Raw genomic sequence first — 23,345 nt, forward strand, 5'->3', positions numbered from 1 at the left:
TCCCGCAACAGAAGGGTGTAGCAGAAGTAACGGTATATTGCTTTCGACTGTTACTTTCTATAAGAAAACCTTGAAGGATCTACACAAATGACAACTTTCTGAATTCAAAATGTTTTCTAGTTTTCAGAAATGTACTGCTTTCCGGAATCCACCAATGGGTTTCACAACAGTTTTCACTACAAACTGGAAGGAGGCTGAAAGCACAAACATTAAGAAAAATTGGCAATCTCCTTGTAAAATGACAAAAAGGTGGTAAAAGAATGTGGTTTTCTAAATCAAGTCTGCCTGTTCCTGAAAGCAGGGAAGAGGGTGATTTTAGCACGACAAACCTTTCGCTGATGCCATTTGCAGGGGGAAAAACACGTGCTTTCTTCTGCAGCATCCCCCCCCAAAAAAATGCAATCAAAATGTCGCATTATTTTGGCTAGTTTGTCAGTCCCCTCGATGGGAATCCACAAACCGTGGGTACCTTTGGAACCCCCAGGATGTTGGAAAAAAGGAAGCAAATTTGACGTGAATAGCTTATATGGGGAAAAAAAGGGTGAACTATTCCAAATAGCCAAAAAAAGGCTTAGCCCTGGGGGAGAAAAAGCCTAGCAGCAAAAGGGTTAAAAACACCTTGCATGCCCAGTCACAGGCTGCTTTGCTTAGTAATCAAATAACATATATAGGAAGCATGTTAATTTTTGAAGCTCTGCACAGTCACATCAGGTCAGTTACACAGACAAGCAACCTCTGCCAATAACGTGACTGAAATGATATGAATACAGCATTCATTGTACGATCAATTTATGTCATTAAGAAACCCTTCAGGATATCTTGTCATTGATGTGCTAATTCTGGTACATAAATTGTTAGCACAACACAATGGTAGCTTTCGAGGCAGTCATGTTCAACATTTAATAAACAGGAATGCAGAGTGATCATGATAGCAATTTTTCAGTGCATCTTTGAGCAAACGGGCTCATTGTGCTTTCTGATAGAGCATTTACGTTTATACAAGTCGGGCACCTTGTTCTTTTGTGGTAAATAAAATTACCGTATCATTTTTCCATATAATTAAAAGTCTAAAAGGATAGCTCAATCAAATGAGAGGCAGAGTCCGTGGAATCTGAGTCATACGGGCTTTAATGAAATACCTCGAGGTATGGGACATCGAGTTCCGTCACCACTAAGGTTCAGGAAGGGACATTCAACATTTTATTAACATCACACATTATATATAGTAAAACAGTACACTTGAAGTGAATACAGTAGGCGTAACAGGTGAAAAGAGAGAGATAAGAACACATGTGCGTAACAGGAGGCGTGTAAGAAGGCGTACACATGGGCGTGCACTGGAGATGTCAGAGAATCGTCACAAGAAACGTCACATGTGGGAGGATGCTTTATGGTAGATTTGCAGAATCAGCAGAAATTTGTTATTACAGATGCGCGCGCAACTGAGCATGACGGGGGAGCTGGGGCTTTGACTTTAGTTCTAGTAGAGGAGACTAATGTCTGGGATGTCAGAACGACCTGCACATACAGCATATCTGATATCGTATGTTTTGAGGATGTAGTGTCTGGAGTAAAAGGTTTATCGGGCAGGGGCCATTCATCACTGAATGCTAGTGCGTGCATATGGATCTTCATGTAGAGTGCGGGGGCCATGGGCCTACCATGGTAACGGGAGCAGTAAATTACTTGCATGGAGACAGGAAGGCAGGGCCCTTTGCTCTGCAGCCGGGAATATGTTTACCTATTTCACTAGACTGGAATGTGTTTTCGAGGAGGCTGAGCAGATAACTTGTAGGTAAAACATCGTCTTGGCAAGCAGACCAGGCCGAGCCGGGCACCGCTCGTCTGAGCAGGAAGTAAGGCAGAGGTCAGGGATGCATACCTAAACGGCAGCTTTCAGAGGCAGAAAAGAACTTGGAGCCTCGATTAAGGGGCTGGCTCGACTAGGCCAGAAAACGTGGAGGGAAACGTGTGCGAGATTCAAAAGTGCACCATGTAAAGACGTTGGCACCATAGGCCTAGAAGCCTAATTAACGTGTTTTTCTTGGTGAACTGTATAACTGACATGTTAACGTTGGACGCAAATGTATTTGCGTCTTTCTAGCAGGCACGGAAAAGGAATTACATGACATACATGGGGCACGTGTGCATGGATGGGGTGCAAGTGGGGGACACATAGGTTTACCTAGAAATTTCTATTACCTCACTTTGGAAGTTAGACACACAAAATCATCAGTGCTTTGTCCATGAGACTGAGTGCAATACGCAAGTTGCATTCATTCAGGAAAGAAGTCTTAGTAGCTATTGAAGACCTGATGAGGTAACCCATCAAGGTCTGCTTTGACATGGCTGATCTGAAACTAAAGTTCATGCTGATGGAGAAATGTTTAGTCCTAGCTGGATACTTATTTATCATTTGGTCATCTCAGATGAACTGGTATTGGATGAGGATGAATGCTCAGGCTCTGGGCCTCTGGATTGGAAGGATATAGGAAGTTATGGCTATGGAGCATCTCTTGGAGGGAAGGGACAAGTTTCTCCCGATCTGGTTGCCAATGGTAGATGGCCAGTAACTGAAGAGAGAATCACTCTCCTACACTTTGGCTAAGAACTTTGGCCTTGTTTGATTGGTCTGTGTCACCTATACGCTGGTGTGGCAGTAGCATGACATTTATTTTTCCTTTGCTTCTGTTCTCTGCCTCCTCTTGCCCTTAGCTGTGCTTTTGAAGGTGTCTTTGTGGATGTCTTTCAAGTTTTGTTTCCACTCTTTTGTTGCATACCTCCCCTATACCTCTTTACTTGTGTTGTACATACTGGCTATGAGACCCGCACCTCTGGGATCAGGCCCTATGGAGGTCCAGGATTTTGGCGAGTGGGATGGGTTCAAGGAGGGTTACTATCCAACGGGTGATCTAACCAGGGTGTTGGCGTTCGAATGGCAGTGCACATGTATTGGTATCTCCAACATTCGTATCTGCTGTGCTTAAAGGTAGGGAGAATCACCCCACTCCCCAAATATGATCAGAAGATCATTGTTACGACAATTCTTTATCCCAAGCACTCACAATTATATTTATCACATTTCTGACATCCTTATGACAACATTCAAGAAAATCACAAATAATTCTTCGATTGTTCGTTTTTCTTAGGTTCCAGTTCTTTTATTCTTAGCCACAGAGCCAATGCGCGCTTCGTCGCTGTTTGGGATACACCTGCGACTTCGTCAGGGCTACAAAATACAGATAATGGCCCCATACGTAATTATAACATTTCATAATGTAGCTGGTAACCCCTTAATAATCAAGTGACATTCGTGAAGATTGGGTATAAATTTGGATTGTGAACAATCCGTGCCTGTTCACTGGAGACCCATGCACAGTCATCAATTCTTAAAATTAAAACGCCATTTCTAGGAGTCGTTTCATGCTTAATTTACATTTGTGATTATAAACCACAGCAGTAACAGGTAATCGTAAGTGACCGCTACACCTTGACATTCGTGTCAGGACATCCGACCTGTATTCTTATCTCAACCAAAGAAGTATGGTCTGCAGTGTAAATAAGTCAAGGGTTCAAGGAGGGAACGGGGTGAAATAAGAGCTCGAGCAGCTTGTTCATTGGATGCTGCTGATGTGTAAGTGCTGTGTCTCAGTCGCGCAAGTGATGTGTTTACAGACTACTTTTTTTCTCCTAATAAAGCTTGGTTAAACACAATGTGTTTTTTGTCACAAGCTCAACATCACCACCAGATCATGAATACCGACAAGCGTTATATTAGATATACAGTAACGAATGCCCTTAACGTTTGAAGGCCTCAAAGGTTTGTCCTGGTGTGAAGTTGATCGTGGGGACTGGCTCCCTGCTAATACGATTACAGAGACTGATTTGAGAAAATATTCCTTGTCACAACACTGAAAAGGCACGCCACCAGAATAGAATTTAAACCTCATTAAATAGCCACAGGCCGGATTTTGGCGACTGGCAACTCCAGTCAATTTGTAACTACATCTTTTAAATTAATTTTCCTGCAGATTAAAGACTATAATATGCGAAATTGCTTGGATCCCTGTTCTCGAATTACCGACTGAAGAAAAACAAGTAAACAGCGGAATGCTTTGCTCGGATTCTCTCTGTACAGAATGCATGCAGAGCCCCTGCACCCTATATATGCTAAGCCAAGGCCTTTTAGTGCCGTCAAGCGATACTCGCAGGCCACCAACTGTTCACTAACAATATTTGGTAGCCTTGGGCCAGACCATCGGATCTCATATATTTTTTACTTACAAAGGAATGCATAATTTAAGCCTCAATTTGTGGAATAAGGCACAGGGGGATTCTACCGTGATACTGAAAACACTGTATTTATTTTCAAGGTAAACAACTTGACACTAAGCAGTATGGAAACATGAAAGTGCTATAAAAGGATGCCCGATTGTGGAGGGTAAGCCTCGGCTTCTCTCACGAACAGCTCTCCTGAGCACACCAGAGTTCATGTGCAATGGACATCCTCAGATCTGCTAGGTTGCAGTGTGTATTTCTGAAACACAAGGCGCATCTTTAGCGCAAGAAGGCGAAGGTTATGCTTCTTCTTGTCCATAACTGATAGCGCACTCAAAATCTTTATAGCTGACGTGACCATCAGAATCTTGATCCACTTCCCTATTAAAAGAAAGAAAAAAGTTACTTAGCGAGTTAACGTTTGCGTTCTCTCTTTCTGATGCAATTTCTGAACAATCTTGACACCTTGTAGCATAACCAGAAACCATGTGTTACAATTAAAGCCCTATCAGGTGAGTGATCTCACAGTACATCTCAAAACCCAATCAGAGATAATCAACCAAAGCAACATTCTGGAATGCTTATTGTTCGTGACTATAAGAAATGTTGTTACTGGTTGAGGGGGTGGGGGAGGTGTTACCCTTCTCAAGCAGAAACAATTCTTCTCAGGATGGAGTCCCAAGCTAACCCGAAATGAGTCTGTGCTCAATCCTCGGGTAGCTTGGCACAGAACAGTCAGGCTTAACTCAAAGACAATGTGTAAAGTATTTGTGCAACACTTTAAACAATAACACATTGAAAACAAACGAGGGGCGTGGCTTGGACGCCGATCGGGATGGCGGCGTGAGCTCGCAGCTCCGCGCGGAATCCTGCTAATTCTCCTGTTTTCGGAACCCTAGGCGACCCGGAGACGACACTCCTGCCCTCTGAAGTGTAAGGGGACAGCTGGGCACAATCGGCGAGTCGCTGGGGGACTGCTGGCCCCGAGGAGACCGAGTTGAAGAGGCGGCCGAGGTGTTGCCGAGGGTGCGAAGAAAATGGCGGCGAAGAGGCCGGACGGCCCCGAACTTCAGCCCTGAGCCAAGTTGTCGCCCGCTGGCAAGAGATCCTGCAATCGGCTGATTGCGGCACTAGGATCGGAGATGCCGTGTCCTGAGACCAGGGGACACTGACTTGATTCGCCCGGAGCTTGGGGACCCCCGTTGACCACCATTCTAAGACTCATCCTTCCCCCCTCAGGCTTCCGAGGGGAGCGGCTGAACGGAGTTCGTCTAGCTGGTCATTGCTCCTGAGAGTGCCGGTGGGGACATTGCACTGCCCAGGGCCCGGTGACTGGCACTGACCTACGGGAGCCGACGCAAAACGGGCTCCTGGACCTGTGACGCAGCACCCTAGAATGGCGGCGATCGGAGGGCCGATGACCGAGAGACGCGCTGAGGGGGACTCGGCGACTTCACCCCGGCTGGGCGAGAGTCCCTCCCCGGAGCTTGACCAAGAACAGCGGCTGAACCGGCGTTTGGATGCCATACTTGAGGCGATCACCTCGACTAAGGAAGCCTTGCACCAAGACATTGCACAAGTGGCCACGGGCCTGGGGCTGCTACGCGCGGATCACGCGAAGCTGGCGGACAGGGTCAAGGACCATGACCAACTGTTGCTGGACCTGAAGCCCTCGGTGGTGACTGCGGAGCACAGGATCACGGACATCTTGGCCCGGCTGGACTCGCTGGAGCGGAGGGCGGAGGATGCGGAAGGCCGCAATAGGCGGAACAACGTGCGGGTCGTAGGCCTGCCGGAACGGATTGAGGGGGAGGATGCGGTGGCCTATATGGAGAACTGGTTCCGCACTGTGGTAGCGCCGGAGGGGCTTACTCCTTTTTTCACTCTGGAGCGAGCCCACCGGGTACCTGCTCGCCCGCCGGGGCTTGGCCGCCCCCCCCGACCGATGGTGGTGCGGCTCCTCCACTACAAGGACCGGGATCTCCTTATCCAGCGGGCCAGGATGTCGGGCCCCTATGAGGTGGAGAACAGTAAGGTTACGATTTTCCCGGACTACACTCAAGCGGTCCAGAAGAACAGGGCATCGTTCCTAGCGGTGAAGAAGGAGCTCAGGGAGGAAGGCATCCAGTACTCCTTGCTCTACCCGGCTAAGCTGCGGATCATAATGGATGGCTCTACGCACTTTTTTCAGACTCCGGATGAAGTTTGGCAATGGCTGGAGTCGTATAGAGCGGGGACAGACAGATCGCATAAAAGCAGGCGGGACCAACCCAAGCAGCCCCGGGTGAGGCAATCGCAACGCATCAGATCCCGCAACAGGCGCCAGCGGGAGAAACGGGAGGCTCAAATGGCGGCGGAGAAGAGGGATGCACTCGCAGCGACGGCGGCCATTACAGGGTCGCAACAGAACAGTGAACGGGCAGAAACGGACTCGGGGGGAGAAGGCAGCAGGACGGGAGAGGAACTCTCAGAGGCGGAAAGCTCGAAGGGGCCGATAGTGACCCCACAGACATCGGATGGTATCTTTTGCGGCTGAGTTTGGACTGGGACTAGATCGAGACTTCATGGTAGGGTGGTATCCTGTTGATGGAGGGCGGGATGCCGGGTGGGAGGGCTGTGTGCTTAGGAGGGGATGAAGGCGCGGGGCGCGGGCTCCGCTAGCTGGGGTCGGCGGTGACTCACCCCCCTTGGGCCCTTAAGGCCGCCGACTGTGGTGGAGACCACAGGGTAAGAGTGCGAGAAGTTGGTTCAAGGTTTGGATGGGGGCGGCCATTGGGTTCGTGTGCTCGGTCCTGGGGAGTGGGGTTTGGGGAGTTTTTCTGTTTTGGGTATGTTCGGGGGGGGGGGGGGGCAACTGCATTGGGGGGGCTATGAACCTTCGTTATTTGAACCGGACTGTACGAAGCTGGAATGGGGACATTACCTAATTTGAAATGCCTGACGTGGAATGTCCGGGGGCTGCGAACTATGGTGAAACGTCACAAAGTCCATGCATATCTAGTACGCAGGGGGGTTCAGATTGCTATGCTCCAGGAGACTCATCTCACCAAAAAAGAGTGCGCTGCCTTGCAGAAAAGATGGCGGGGCCAGGTGTTCGGCACCACTTACTCAGCGTATGCCAGGGGGGTGTTGATCTGGGTGAGGGCGGGGATACCCTTTCAAGTGCTGAATCAAGTCGTGGATCCGGATGGACGGTTTGTGGCGGTGGAGGGGAGGTTGTATGGACGGGATGTGGTTTTCTGCTGTGTGTATGCGCCGAACACTGATCAAGCTTGATACTTTGATAGCCTCTCGGGGTCCTTGGCCTCTTTCTTGGCGGGCCCGATAGTGTTAGGGGGAGACTTCAATTCGATCACGGATGTGGCTCTGGATAGGTCCCATCCCCCCCTTGTGGACTCCCCGGTGCGCAGGTTGGCCGCGCACAGGAAGGACTGGCAGGATAGATGGGGGTTGCTGGATGTCTGGAGGGAGTGGCACAGGGAAGCCAGGGATTATTCCTTTTACTCTGCTCTCCATGATCTGCATGTCAGGATTGATTCGGTGCTCTGCGGTGGATCCCTAGCCCCATTGATTTCCCATGCGGAGTACCTAGCTAGGACTATCTCAGATCATAACCCCCTATTGGTGCACATTCAGTGGCAGCGAGAGCGCTCAGTGATACCAACATGGCGGCTTCGGCCGGAGACGCTTGAGGATTCTGTGTTCAGCGACGCGGTTAGACAAGGCATTGATAGCTATTTCGGAGTGAATGAGGGCACAGCCACGAGTAGGTCCACTGAATGGGATGCAATGAAAGTGGTGGTGAGAGGGGTGTGTTTGGGTAGGTTTTCGAATGCTCGCACGACTGTGTTGAACGAGCTCATGAAAGCGGAAGAAACTTTGAGGGACTTGGAGCGCCGCAGGCCGGCTAGGCCAGATTTACAGACCCAGTTACTGGAAGCGAAGGAGGTGGTTGCCACCGAGACAGAACGTTTAAGGTGCTATGACTACAGGCAGTATATCATCAGGGCACATGCGGAAAGGGACAAGGTGGGCACCCTCTTGGCCAGACTAGCTAACCCGGAACTTAGGGGTTGCCCGATCCTCAGCATTAGTACTGCGCAGGGAGAGATGGTGTACTCCCAGGCAGCAGTATTGGAACGTTTTAGGGGGTATTATGAGGAATTGTACCAGAGTCAGCTGGGTGTGGGGGTTCAGGACATCGCAGAATACCTGGGGGAGAGGCAGCTTCCGGTCCTGGACGAGGAGGACGCGAGGGAGCTGGGTAACCCGATCACGCTCACAGAAATACGGGTGGCCATCAAACATATGGCCCGCAATAAAACGCCCGGGGTGGACGGACTGCCGATTGAATTTTATCAACAGTATGTGGACAGCTTGGCCCCCAGGCTGCTGGTGGTGTATACGGAAGCTTTCGAGGCTGGGGCATTGCCTGGGTCCATGCGGGAGGCCTTGATTGTACCGCTCCTAAAGCCTGGCCGGGATGCCGCGGATGTGAGGTCCTATCGCCCGCTATCCATGCTGACAGTGGATTATAAGATTCTGAGCCGAATCCTAGCCACCAGGCTGGCCCCACATATGACGGGCCTGGTACACAGGGACCAGGCCGGGTTTATACCCACGAGGAGCACGGCGCTGAACATTCGCCGCCTAGTGGGAATAATGGACGCCATCTTGGACGGGAAGGGAGCCCCGGCGGTCCTGTCCGTGGACATCGAGAAGGCTTTTGATAGCTTGGAATGGCCGTTCCTGGATGGAGTCTTAGAGAGGTTTGGCATGGGCGAGGGGTTCCGCAGGTGGACGAGGGTCTTATATGCCTCGGCGACGGCGAGAGTGCGTTTGGGCGGCCTGGTATCTGCGGCGTACCCGGTGGGTAGGGGCACGCGACAGGGATGTTCTCTGTCCCCCCTATTGTTTGCTCTGGCGATGGAACCTTTGGCGGTCCATGCGAGGTCGGGGGACAGGTACGCGGGGATAGCCAGCGGCGGTCAGTGGCACTATATATCGCTGTATGCGGATGACTTGCTCCTGTACCTCGCTGACACCTCGCGGGCATTGGTAGGAGCGATGGACCTGTTGTCGGGGTTCGGCCGGCTGTCGGGCCTTAAAGTCAATTGGGCGAAGACTTGTGTGTTTCCGCTGCGAGCGGGATCGCCAGACCCCGGCGGCGAATTGGGCGTGGTGTGGGAGCCATCTTGTTTCACCTATCTGGGAGTTCGCATCTACCACGCAACTGCGGACTTATTGGAGGGCAATATTGGTCGCTGTGTCCGGGCACTGAGGGGCAGCTTGTCTTTCTGGTCGACCCTCCCGCTGACGGTTCTGGGTAGGATTGCACTTTTGAAAATGGTGGCGCTCCCCCGCTTCCTCTATTATTTCCGAACGCTGCCTGTCTGGGGTCAATGATTATTGGCTTCCTATGGGGGCATGGCCGCCGTAGAGTGGCCCTGAGCACGCTACTTCGCCCCAAGATAGAAGGGGGCATGGCTGTGCCCGACTTCGAGCTGTATTATCTAGCAGCGCAGTTGCAGGTCCTTACACAGAACGTAGCTGGGGTGTTTCGGGGTCCAGAGGAGGACCGGGATAGGGGGATACAACGCCACGTGCTGTCCTATATTATCATGCAACAGAGGCTCGAGTTGCGAGCCCTCACCATGGAGGAGCGGACGCTCCGGCTGTGCTGGCAGAGGAGCCTTCGGAGAGCGAAGGCGTCGCGGCCTTATGCACCGGAGATCCCGATCGGCATGCTGACGGCCTTGCCGCAGGGAGGAGATTGGTCCCCGTTGCTGGATTGGGAAGAGGCGGGACTGCAGGTAGTAGGCGATTTATACATAGACGGGGCTTTGGCACCGTTTGAAGTGCTCCGGGACCAGTTCGGGCTGCCCGATGGGGGGTTCCTTCTACACGCGGCGGTGGTGGCGGCCATACAGAAGCACTGGAAGGGAGGGCTCATGGAACCAACCACAACTATGGCGTGCCAATATGTGGTGATGGCGGCAGGTACGTTCAAAGCTGTGACGTGCCTCCATAATAGGATGCTGAATGAGGGACTGGAACCGCTCCAAGGGCTCAAGGCTAAATGGGAAGAGAGCGTGGGCCGGCCCATACCGGATACGGCATGGGGTCACATCCTGCGGCGCACGTGGAAGGGCACGAGAAATGCGCGCTTTCAGCAAGTACATTTCTATGTGCTTCATAGGGCTTATTTAACTCCTGAGAAATTGCAGCGGTACTTCCAGGTGCCGGATGCCCGATGCCCACGGTGTTCGTCTCTGGGAGCGGACATGGATCATTTGTTTTGGGGGTGCTCACACTTGGGGACCTACTGGACGGAGGTAGGGGGACTCCTGAACGAAGTGACTGACAGGGAGGTGGACTTCGATATAGCGGCGTGCCTGCTGCTCTGGTTCCCGCACACCAAGCACACCAAGGTGACGAGCAAGTTCATTGACCTGGGTCTGATATTGGCGCAGAGGGAAATATCGTGGCATTGGAAGTCCAGGGGGGGACCCTCACTGCGTAGATGGAAGAACGAATTACTGCGGTGGTCTGACTGCGAGAGTGTGCTCCGGATGAAGCAGGCTGTGAAGATGGGGAATGAGAAGGCATTGGATGCGGCGCGTGCATGGGAGTTAGTGGTGCAAGCTTTGCGTGATTCTTTGGTAGAGGATGAGGATGGTGAGAACTAAGCCGGTGGACACCGCGGGGCGAACACAAAAGTATTATATCCCGCACTGTAGTGGATCCATCCAAATCGACAGGACGAGGCATACACCTTAGCAGTTGCCAGGGGGGGGCCTTGGGGGGTCTGGTTAATGGGAGTTTGGGGTGGGTCGGAAGCCATTAGATGGTAGCCCGTCTGGGCGCATTGAATCTACTAGGAGGGTGGGTACTGTGTGGAGTGTGGAATGGCTGGAGGGAGCGGCCAGGAGTGACAGAACCATAGCGCCTAGAGCAGGTCCCGACATGGGCGGTACCACTGATTAGCACTGGGATGGCTGACGGGTGCGATGTTGTGGGTGGGGGGGTAAAAGCAGATACGTAAAACGACATTTCAACCATGGTCCCTATGGGACGTACACCGTGATGTTCTCCTATTGAATTAAGTAATATGCCGCCCGGCCTCCGGGATGCGGGCTGAATGGCTGTGTACGAATAGGAATTATTGTTGAACGGGGGGATATCACGAGTGAACTGGCTGACTAATTGTATCCTGTGGTTTATAACTCTGCAATAAAAATATATTTAAAAAAAAAAAAACATTGAAAACAAACGACAAAAAGACCACATACCAGTTTAGAGTAATCTTCAATAAATAAATAAATAAAGACCAAAACGACAAAAATCCAGCCAGTAGAACCGGAGATGTGCAGGTTTAAAGAGTTTAGTAAAAATAAAGCCAAAAAGCTCAAAGCACCAACTGTGGGTATCTGGTCGCCCCAGACCGGGACAAAGTCACAAGTAAGGGCCGACTGTGAAGGAGCGTGGGCCGGCTACCGGGACACACTTAGGCCCGCTTAACAAATTAACACCAAACATGAACTAGTTACTTGCTCCCATTTAAAAATACGGCTTATTAAATGTAATAAGGTAACCCCAATGTTATCGTATGGGATAGGTAGGCCTTGCAGTATTGAATAACAAATTTAAGAGTTTTTAACTACCAGGACATGGAAAACTTAAAATTGCATGCCCTACTTTTTAAATACATTGCACCCTGTCTTTAGGACTGCTTAGGGCCTATACTAAGGCTGATTAATATTTATTAAAAAAAGAAAGGTTGGGGCCTGGCAAAAGGTTTATTTTGCCAGGTAGAAATGGCAGTTTAAAATAGCGCACACAGAGTGCAATGGCAGGCCTGAGACATCTTTAAAGTGCCACTTAAGTGAGTGGCACAATAAGTGCTGAAGGCCCACTAGTAGCTTTTTTTGTCACAGGCCCTGGGTACATGTAATACAACTTTAATAGGGACATATAAGTACATTAAATATGTCGATTGGGGAAAAGCCAAAGTTATCATGTTTCAAAAAGATAGCACATGCACTTAAGCACTGGTTAGCAGTGGTAAAGTGTGCAGATTCCTAGGGCCAGCAAAAATGAGATCGGCAAACACAGCGGAGGAAGGGAAAATGTTTGGAGAAAACCACCCTAAGGCTGGCAGGTCTAACAGCGATTATTAGTGATGCAGGATTAAGTAAAGAGAACACTTTTTCCTCTTCATTGAATTGCCCCTTTAAACAAGCATTTGCAATGCAATAGATCTCGCATTAGGAAAGTTTGAGCTATTGGTCTTGTAAATGACAATTTTTTTATTTATGTGTTGGTTTTGAAAGTAACGAAATTAATAGCTTTGTCATTTACAATGCCAATACTTGTGTGTGTGTGTGTGTGTGTGTGGTTGTATGTGTGTGTGATTGGGTGTGGTTGTGTGTGTGGTTGTGTGTGTAGTTGGGTGTGTATTTGTGTGTATAGTTGGGTGTGTGGTTGTGCGTGTAGTTGTGTGTGTGGTTGGGTGTGGTTGTGTGTGTGGTTGGGTGTGGTTGTGTGTGTGGTTGGGTGTGGTTGTGTGTGTGGTTGGGTGTCGTTGCGTGTGTGGTTGTGTGTTTGTGGTTGTGTGTGGTTATAACTTTTGCAAATGTGACACCTTTAGAATTTGTAATGCAACATGTTTTGTATTTACATGACTTAGATATATTGATATTACAAATAACAATGGCTTTTATTTTTTTAAATAATTAATACTTAAATAAAAGTTATTGTAATTTATAATAACAATAGCTTAAACTTTTGTAAATAACTTTTGTGAAGATTATGTTCAGTGTATTTTATTGTGACGTAAATCCAAGAACAGACGTGAAATATTATCATCTTTTTGTAACATTTGTAATAAAGCTTGAAACATTGAGAGAACATATTTGAACCAGTTGTTGTTGAATGATTGCACAGATTGATGCTGTGGTGGCGCTGAGTGATGTTGTGGTGGTGACGAGTGATGCAGTGGTAGCGCATAGTGATGTTGTGGTGCCCCTGAGTGATGCTGTGGTGGTGCGATAGATAGATAGAGTGAGGGCGATAGATAGATAGATAAATAGAGTGAGGGCGATAGATAGATAGATAGATAGAGTGAGGGCGATAGATAGATAGATAGATAGATAGATAGATAGATAGATAGATAGATAGATAGATAGATAGATAGATAGATAGATTTATGTGTTGGTTTTGAAAATAGTGAAATTAATAGCTGTCATTTACAATGCCAATACTTTTAACTTTTGCAAATGTGACACCTATAGCATTTGTAATGCAACATGTTTTGTATTTACGTGACTTAGATGTATTGATAATACAAATAACAATGGCTTTATAAAATAATTAATACTTAAATAAAAGTTTTTGTAATTTATAATGGCAATAGCTTAAACTTTTGTGAATAACTTTTGTGAAGATTATTCAGTGTATTTTATTGTGACAAAAATCCAAGAACAAAAGTGAAATATTAACATCTTTTTGTGACATTTGTAATAAAGCTTGAAACATTGAGAGAACATATTTGAACCAGTTGTTGTTGAATGGTAGCACAGATTGATGCTGTGGTGGCGCTGAGTGATGTTGTGGTGGCGGCGAGTGATGCTGTGGCGTTCAGTGATGCTGTTGTAGCGCATAGTGAAGTTGTGGTGCCCCCGAGTGATGCTGTGGTGGTGCAATAGATAGATGGCAATAAATAGAGTGAGGGCGATAGATAGACAGATAGATAGAGTGAGGGCGATCGATAGAGTGAGGGCGATCGATAGACTGAGGGCGATCGATAGAGTGAGGGAGATAGATAGAGTGAGGGCGATAGATAGAGTGAGGGCGATAGATAGAGTGAGGGAGATAGATAGAGTGAGGGAGATAGATAGAGTGAGGGCGATAGATAGAGTGAGGGCGATAGATAGAGTGAGGGCGATAGATAGAGTGAGGGCGATAGATAGAGTGAGGGCGATAGATAGATAGAGGGCGATAGATAGATAGAGGGCGATAGATAGATAGAGGGCAATAGATAGATAGAGGGCGATAGATAGAGTGAGGGCGATAGATAGAGTGAGGGCGATAGATAGAGTGAGGGCGATAGATAGATAGAGTGAGGCCAATAGATAGATAGATAGATTGATAGATAAAGAGTGAAGTCGATAGATAGAGTGAGGGCAATAGATAGATAGATTGATAGATAGAGAGTGAAGTCGATAGATAGAGTGAGGGCAATAGATAGATAGAGTGAGGGCAATAGATAGATAGAGTGAGGGTGATAGATAGATAGATAGTGTGAGGCCGATAGATAGATAGATAGATTGAGGCCGATAGATAGATAGTTTAATAGATAGATAGTGTTGGAAGGGAGATCCCAGAGGCCAGGTTATGTCTACCCGGCTCCTCCGTGACCCGCCTCTCCTGCCAATAATGCCGAGCCTTAACGAGGGGTCCCCGCCGGGGGAGACCGCAAGTATTGAATCGTACACACGAGGACCACACCACACTTATGAACAAACACCACACCGTGGGTTTTCGATATCAATTTCTTTATAATCAGGTAAAAGAATTAGCACAATTATGTACACACGATCAAGGGATCGCCAAAGCCTCAAGGTCTCAGGGAAAGGGTAGCGGGACAGTCTTAGTCTCTTTGGCCAGTACGTAGCGTACCCTGCGCACAGCTCTCAATCCTCGAGCCGGGGGGTTACGGGAGATGGTAGTCGCACTGGAGGTCTTACTCACTTGAGGATGACTTAGTTCGTGATGGTAGCGTCGATAGTCCAGCCAGACTAGAGTACTCCTCGAGCCGCGACAAAGTCAGCAGGGCTCAATCCGGAGGTTTAGTTCGTGAGGAGCCGCGACCACGTCAGCAGGGCTCAGAATGTTCGATGCAGATCTTCAGTGTTTCAAGCTTGAGCCGCGACTAGGTCAGCAGGGCTCCGATGTTTCAGTTCCAAGGATGAGCTGCGACAGCGTCAGCAGGGCTTGAAGAGTTTACCAAGTTCAGTTCAGCCGAGATCAGATCAGCAGGGCTTTCTTGTCCAAGATACAACTGCCCACTAGTTCAGGGGCCGGCCTTGATATAGTCCAGTGGCCCTTTGATGTCCGGACCCTCGCAGGCGGAGGTTCGAAGTTTTGGGGGCGGCCCGTGGGCGAGGCCCGGCGGTTGGTCCTTTGATCCTTTTGAGGATGCGTCCGGGATTTCCCAGCAGGTCTGGAGCCAGCACTCGGGGAGGCCAGAGGTGCAATCGAAACTGGCCCCCAGGGAAAGACCAGAGGTGTGACAGAAACCAGTCTCTCAGGGGAGGCCGGAGGCGCCATCGAAACTCCTTGTCTCTTCGCACTAGGGTAGCCCTCACCCTCCCAACAGGGGCTGGCGCGTCTGGAGCCTAAGCTGCGCTGGGGCTGGGGTCATGCTAGGCCCACGGATTCAGGGATCTCGGGAAGGGAAAATGGCTGATGGTGGGCCTATGGGGCCTGGTGGGTTTGGGGCGCGCGGGGCTGGGAAGGTGGCCGGGGACAGGCCGATGCGGGCCGTGGGCGGTTGGTCGGACATGGGCAGGGTCGCTAGGGGTTTCTAAGTACAGAGCTGGGCTAACAGGGAGCTGATTAGCGGGGGGAACCACGCGACGAGGCCAGGTCCAACACGCGTCCCCCCCAGCTGAAAGGCGGAGAGAACTACCCATCCCCTTGGGGGTTCTCTTCACTGAGGCGAAAGAATCGGGACAGGCCGTCGGCGTTGGCGTGGTCAACACCAGGCCGGTGCTCAACAGTGAAATCCATCCCCTGGAGGGAGATGGACCATCGCAGCAATTTGGGATTCTCCCCTCTCATTTGCATTAGCCACCGGAGGGGTCGGTGGTCGATTTGGACCCGAAAGTGAGTACCGAACAGGTAGGGCCTCAGCTTCTTCAGGGCCCAAACCACCGCGAAGGCCTCCCGCTCGATGGTGCTCCACCTTTGTTCTCGAGGGAGTAACCTCCGGCTAATGAAGGCAACTGGCTGATCCAGGCCTTTTTCGTTCATCTGGGACAGGACGGCCCCGATACCATGCTCAGATGCGTCCGTTTGGACCACGAACTCTTTGGAGTAGTCGGGGGCCTGCAACACAGGGGCAGTACACCCGGCATGTTTCAGTGCTTCAAACGCCTCTTGGCAGGCGGGGGTCCAGCTAACTTTCTTCGGCTGGTTTTTGGAGGTCAGCTCCGGGAAGGGCACTACGATGCTGCCGTACCCCTTTATAAATCTTCGGTAGTACCCCGCGTGCCCTAGGAATGCCCGCACCTCCGTTTGGGTGGAGGGGGCCTCCCAGGCTACGATCGACGGGGTGTCCGTAGAGCAGCTCGAAGGGGCTGAACCCCAGGGACTTCTGGGGGACTTCGAGGTACGCGAACAGGAGGCAGGGGAGGAGGAAGTCCCACTTACGCCTCAGAGATTCCTCGAGACCCATGAGCATCCCCTTGAGGGTGCGGTTGAACCGCTCGACCAGGCCGTTACCTTGGGGGTGGTATGGGGTGGTGAACTTGTATGTCACCCCGCACTGTTGCCAGAGAGACTTCATATACTTCGAGATGAAGTTCGTTCCTGTCGATCACTACTTCTCGCGGGAACCCCACCCGGGAGAAGATCCCCATGAGGGCCCGCCCCACTACGGGGGCCGTCACTGTTCGGAGGGGGATGGCCTCGGGATATCGGGTGGCGTGGTCCACCAGGACCAGAATGAACCGATGTCCTAAGGACGTTCGGGGATCAAGAGGCCCCACGATATCGATTCCCACCTGCTAAAAGGGGGTACTGACCATGGGGAAGGGTTGGAGGGGGGCCTTGCTCCTTCCTCCGCTCTTCCCGCTGGCCTGACATGTGGGACAGGATCTGCAGTGGGCCTCCACATCAGCGCGCATGTGAGGCCAGTAGAAATGGGTGACCAAACTGTGGTACGTTTTGTCTTGACCCAAGTGTCCCGCCAAGGGCACATCGTGGGCCAGGTTCAGTAGAAATCCGCGGAAACGTAGGGGTACCACCAGCACTCGGGCTGACCCTAGTTCGGCGACTTTTGCTCGCTATATAACAGGCCATTTTCCCAATAGACGTGGTGGGAGCCGGTCTGGTCACTGGCGGCCTGGGCGGCGGCCTGCTGCCGCAGCCCCACTAGAGAGGGACATGAAGTCTGGCCAGGCAGAACTCCTCTCGGGAGGGCCCCTCCCTCCTGGCGCCACTGGGTCAACTCGGGGAGATCGTCCGTGCTCGGAGCTGGCTCACCAGCGTGGTCCAGGGGACCTGGGTCGGGGTCGCTGCTGTCGCCGGGAAGGGGATCAAGGCCTTCGGTCTGCCCGCTGCCCTCCGGCTCGGCGGAGACGGGACGAGGGTTTTCGGGTACCACCTCTTTGGGGGCGGACGCCCGGGCCGTCATGGATGGGGTGGTTACGCAGGCCCACTCGGGTAGGCCCACCATCTCGAGGTGAGTCTTGCGCTCTACTTGCTTTCAGGGGGAGCTCTCTAGATCGTTACCGAGGAGACAGTCCACGGGCATGTCGGTGCGGACTGCTACTCGCAACTCTCCAGAGAAGCCCTCCCACTCAAGTGGGACCTGAGCTATCCTACAGGTGCGGATAGAGTTGTCAGCTGAGATCACCCTGCAGGAGGCATGGGGTACTATCTGGTCTGGAGTGACTAGGTGCTCTTTCACAGCAGTGATACTGGCCCCCGTATCTCGGAGGGCCCCTATGCGGTGCCCGTTGATCGTCACCTGCTGCCGGTATTTTTCTGTGTTATCGGGCAGGAAGGTTCTGGGGACCATTTCTCTATCCCCCAGGGAGACTAAGGTCATGGCTGCTGGTTCCCACCCCTCGGGGTCCTCTATCTCTTCTTCTTCTAGGGCTACGTTGGCGAGGTGGCGCGCAGGGGGACTTGCAGCAGGGGTTTTCTTGAGCAAGGGTCAGTTGGGGTCATTGGCATAGTGTCCTGTTTGATTACAGCGGTAGCAGGCTGTGCTTATTCTAGGTCCTGGTCTAGCGGGAGGGAATCCGGCCCTTGCGTCTGGTGGGGGGGTCCCTGGCTGGTTTCTAGGGGGCTGCGGGGAGGCCCTGCCTGGGAACCCCTCTATCTACTCTGATTCCCCCGCCCCTCTGATGTGGAGATCCTTGCTCGTTTCGGTTATAGTCTCCCACGGGACCTCGTGGGACTCTGGTGTTCACCCATCGATCAGCCTCAACAGCCAACTTCCGGGGGTCGGCCAACTTGCAATCCAGAAGGTGCTGTCTCAGTTCCACAAAGCAATTGTTGGATAGGTGCTCGTTGGCGATGAGGTCTACAAGTCCTTCGAAGGTGGTCATCTTGCTGCCCTTGATCCACCCTTCCAAGGCCCGGCTGTAGAAATTCACATATTCGACCCAGGTGGTGCCGGGGATCTTTTTGCAGTCTATGAATCTCTGCCGGTACATCTCCGGAGTGAGCCCATATCGAGCCATGAGGGCGTCCTTCATATGGGTGTAGGAGTTCATGACGGCGGAGGGCAGATCCAGCAGGGTGTCTCTTCCCTCGCTGAGGAAGCGGCCCCATAATCCGGCCCCCCAATCCTTCTCAGGTACTCGGTGGGCGGTCATGGCGAACTCGTACGCCTTGAACCACTGCTGGATGTCGTCATTTTTATAATATTCTTTTACAACATCCTTGGGGATGTGTACTTTTGGTTCGACCGGGGGACCAGGGTCTCTGTTCCCCAGGGGTCGGGTTTCCTCGTTCCGGGCTTTAATTTCGAGTTCTTTCAAGCTGCGCTCGTGTTCGAGTTGGAGTTTCTTCCCTTCGTGCTCCCACTGGAGCTTCTTCTCTTCCAATTCTCCTTGCAGCCGTAATTGCTCTACGGCTAGTTTCTTTTCTGCCAGCTTTATTTCTCCTTCAATTTTAAGTCGAGCCAGTTCTAGCTCGTGGTTTCGGTTGAGCTCCCGGTCTGCCATTGCCTCTATCGACAGACCTCTCTCCGTGCTGGCATTCCGCGGTAGGGCGTTGGATCCCTCTTCCCTTGGGCCGTCAGTTTCCGTCGGCGGCTCCTCCTCTCCACCATTTCCTTCTGTCGTGGGGAGGGGGCCCCCGGCTTCTACCCAGGCCGTCAGGGCTTTCTGGAAGTCGTCTTTGGTGCTCAATCCAGTGGTAGCGATGCGGAAATCTTTACAGAATTGTTTTAATTCTTTTGTGGGTATAATCTTCCAGGTGTTCTTTCTGAAATGCGGTCTTTTCGCTGGTTCCGGTGATGCTCATGGTTGCCCTTGTTCGGGTGGTGTGTCAGTCGCTTTACTGTACGATTCTTAGACATAGGCTCTTATCCCGTCGCTTGCCACCAATGTTGGAAGGGCGATCCCAGAGGCCAGGTTAGGTCTACCCGGCTCCTCCGTGACCCGCCTCTCCTGCCAATAATGCCGAGCCTTAACGAGGGGTCCCCGCAGGGGGAGACCTCAAGTATTGAATCGTACACACGAGGACCACACCACACTTATGAACAGACACCACACCGTGGGTTTTCGATATCAATTTCTTTATAATCAGGTAAAAGAATTAGCACACTTATGTACACACTATCAAGGGATCGCCAAAGTCTCAAGGTTTCAGGGAAAGGGTAGCGGGACAGCCTTAGTCTCTTTGGCCAGTACGTAGCGTACCCTGCGCACAGCTCTCAATCCTCCAGCCGGGGGGTTACGGGAGCTGGTAGTCGCACTGGAGGTCTTACTCACTTGAGGATGACTTAGTTCGTGATGGTAGCGTCGATAGTCCAGCCGGACTAGAGTACTCCTCGAGCCGCGACGAAGTCAGCAGGGCTCGATCCGGAGGTTTAGTTTGTGAGGAGCCGCGACCACATCAGCAGGGCTCAGAATGTTCGATGCAGATCTTCAGGGTTTCAAGCTTGAGCCGCGACGAGGTGAGCAGGGCTCCGATGTTCCAGTTCCAAGGATGAGCCGCGACAGCGTCAGCAGGGCTCGAAGAGTTTACCAAGTTCAGTTCAGCCGCGATCAGATCAGCAGGGCTTTCTTGTCCAAGATACAACTGCCCGCTAGTTCAGGGGCCGGCCTTGATATAGTCCAGTGGACCTTTGATGTCGGGACCCTCGCAGGCGGAGGTCCGAGGTTTTGGGGGTGGCCCGTGGGCGAGGTCCGGCGGTTGGTCCTTTGATCCCTTTGAGGATGCGTCCGGGATTTCCCAGACGCCCAGCAGGTCTGGAGCTAGCACTCGGGGAGGCCAGAGGAGCAATCGAAACTGGCCCCCAGTCGAAGACCAGAGGTGTGACAGAAACCAGTCTCTCAGGGGAGGCCGGAGGTGCCATCGAAACTCCTTGTCTCTTCGCACTAGGGTAGCCCTTACCCTCCCAACGGGGGCTGGCGCGTCTGGAGCCTAAGCTGCACTGGGGCTAGAGTCATGCTAGGCCCACGGAGTCAGGGATCTCGGGAAGGGAAAATGGCGCGTGGCTGGGAAGGTGGCTGGGGACAGGCCGATGCGGGCCGTGGGCGATTGGTCGGACATGGGCAGGGTCGCTAGGGGTTTCCAAGTACAGAGCTGGGCTAACGGGGAGCTGATTAGCGGGGGGAACCACGCCACGAGGCCAGGTCCAACAGATAGAGAGTGAGGGCGATAGATAGGGAGTGAGGGCGATAGATAGGGAGTGAGGGCGATAGATAGATAGATAGATAGATAGATAGATAGATAGATAGATAGATAGATAGATAGATATAGATAGATAGATAGAGTGAGGGCGACAGATAGGAAGTTAGGGTGATAGAGTGAGGGCGATAGAAAGATAGATGTGTGGTTGTGTGTGTGGTTGTGTGTGTGTGTGATTGTGTGTGTGATTGTGTGTGTGATTGTGTGTGTGTGTGTGTGGTTGTGTGTGTGTGTGGTTGTGTGTGTGTGGTTGTATGTGTGTGTGTGGTTGTGTGTGTGGTTGTGTGTGTGGTTGTGTGTGTGGTTGGGTGTGTAGTTGGGTGTGTAGTTGTGTGTGTAGTTGGATGTGTGGTTGGGTGTGGTTGTGTATGTGGTTGTGTGTGTGGTTGTGTGTGTGTGTGGTTGTGTGTGTGGTTGTGTGTTTGTGTGTGTGTGGTTGTATGTGTTGTGTGTGTGGTTGTGTGTGTAGTTGTGTGTGTGGGTGTGTGTGGGTGTGTGTGGTTATAACTTTCGCAAATGTGACACCTATAGTATTTGTAATGCAATATGTGTTGTATTTATGTGACTTACATGTATTGATATTACAAATAACAATGACTTTTAATTTTTTTAAATAATGAATACTTAAATAAAAGTTATTGAAATATATAAAGGCAATAGCTTAAACTTTTGTAAATAACGTTTGTGAATAATATGTTCACTGTATTTTATTGTGACGAAAATCCAAGAACAGAAGTGAAATATTAACATCTTTTTGTTACATTTGTAATAAAGCTTGAAACATTGAGAGAACATATTTGAACCACTTGTTGTTGAATGGTTGCACAGATTGATGCTGTGGTGGTGCGGAGTGATGTTGTGATGGTGAACAAGTGATGCTGTGGCGCTGAGTGATGCTGTGATAGCGCATAGTGATGTTGTGGCACCCCTGGGTGATGCTGTGGTGGTGCTGATTGATGCTGTATGCTATGCTATGTTTTGTTTTGATGTCATATGTTTTGTTTTGTTATGCTATGGTATGTTTTGCTATCCTATGCTTTCATTTGTTATGCTATACTGTGTTATGCTATGCTACGTTTTGCTATGCTTTGTTATGCTATGCTATGTTTTGTTATGCTATGCTATGTTTTGTTGTGTTTTATTATGCTATGCTTTGTTTTGCTATGCTATGTTTTGTTATGCTATGCTATGTTTTGTTGTGTTTGGTATGCTATGCTACGCTTTGCTATGCTATTATGTGTTTTGTTTTGCTATGCTTTGTTGTGTTTTGTTAAGCTATGTTATGTTTTGCTATGTGTTGTTATGCTACGTGTTGTGTTTTGTTATGCTATGTTTTGTATTGTTATGCTATGTTTTGTTATGCTATGCTATGTTTTGCTATCCTATGCTTTGTTTTGCTATGCTATGCTATGTTTAGTTTTGCTATGCTATGCTTTGTTTTGCCATGCTATGTTTTGTTGTCTTTTGTTATGCTATGCTATGTTTTGTTGTGTTTTGCTATGCTATGCTTTGTTATGCTATGCAATGTTTTGTTATGCTATGCTATGTTTTGTTGTGTTTTATGATGCTATGCTTTGTTTTGCTATGCTATGTTTTGTTATGCTATGTTATGCTTTGTTATGCAATGCTATGCTTTGTTTTGTTATGCTATGGTGTGTTTTGTTATGCTATGCTGTTTTGTTGTGTTTTGTTATGCTATGCTATGTTTTGTTGTGTTTTTCTACGTTTTGTTATGCTATGTTTTGTTATGCTATGCTTTGTTTTGTTATGTTATGCTATGTTTTGTTATCTTATGCTATGTTTTGTTCTGTTATGTATTGTTGTGTTTTGTTATTCTATTTTTTGTTATACTATGTTTTGTTGTGTTTTGTTATGCTATGCTATGCTTTGTTGTGTTTTGCTATGCTATGTTTTGTTTTCTTATGCTATGTTTTGTTTTGCTATCCTATGCTTTGTTTTCCTATGCTATGCTATGTTTTGCTATCCTATGCTTTTTTTGTTATGCTATGCCATGTTTTGTTATGCTATCTTGGCGAGGGGAAGGGGTTGTGAGGGTGAGAGGGGCGAGTGAGGGTGAGGGGGTTAGTGAGGGTGAGAGGGTTGTGAGGGTGAGAGGGTTGTGAGGGTGAGGGGGAGTGAGGGTGTGTGAGGGGGTGTGAGGGTGAGGGGGTGTGAGGGTGAGGGGGTGTGAGGGTGAGGGTGTGTGAGAATGAGGGGGTGTGAGGGTGAGGGTGTGTGAGGGTGAGGGTGTGTGAGGGTGAGGGGGGTGTGGGGGGTATGAGTGAGGGTGAGATGGTGTGTGAGGGTGAGGGTGTGTGAGGGTGAGGGTGAGGGTGTGTGAGGGTGAGGGGGTGTGAGGGTGAGGGGGAGTGAGGGTGAGGGGGGGTGAGGGGGAGTGGGGGTGAGGGGGA

At 50.3% G+C, this 23,345-nt stretch overlaps 1 protein-coding gene across 2 annotated transcripts in view; it reads right to left on the reverse strand.

Annotated features, from left to right (window-relative positions):
* Positions 1-1,112: 1,112 nt before the first annotated feature.
* EFCAB11 (EF-hand calcium binding domain 11) overlaps positions 1,113-23,345 on the reverse strand; it is a 460,557-nt gene continuing 438,324 nt past the window's right edge. For both annotated transcript variants that reach the window (XM_086937640.1, XM_086937641.1), the window contains one exon: positions 1,113-4,659. In XM_086937640.1, the coding sequence (XP_086793766.1) occupies positions 4,578-4,659 (82 nt within the window). In that variant the 3' untranslated portion in view covers positions 1,113-4,577. The remainder of the gene's footprint in view (positions 4,660-23,345) is intronic.

This window comes from Lissotriton vulgaris, chromosome 9, assembly GCF_964263255.1.
Source record: "Lissotriton vulgaris chromosome 9, aLisVul1.2, whole genome shotgun sequence".
Lineage (NCBI taxonomy): Eukaryota > Metazoa > Chordata > Amphibia > Caudata > Salamandridae > Lissotriton > Lissotriton vulgaris.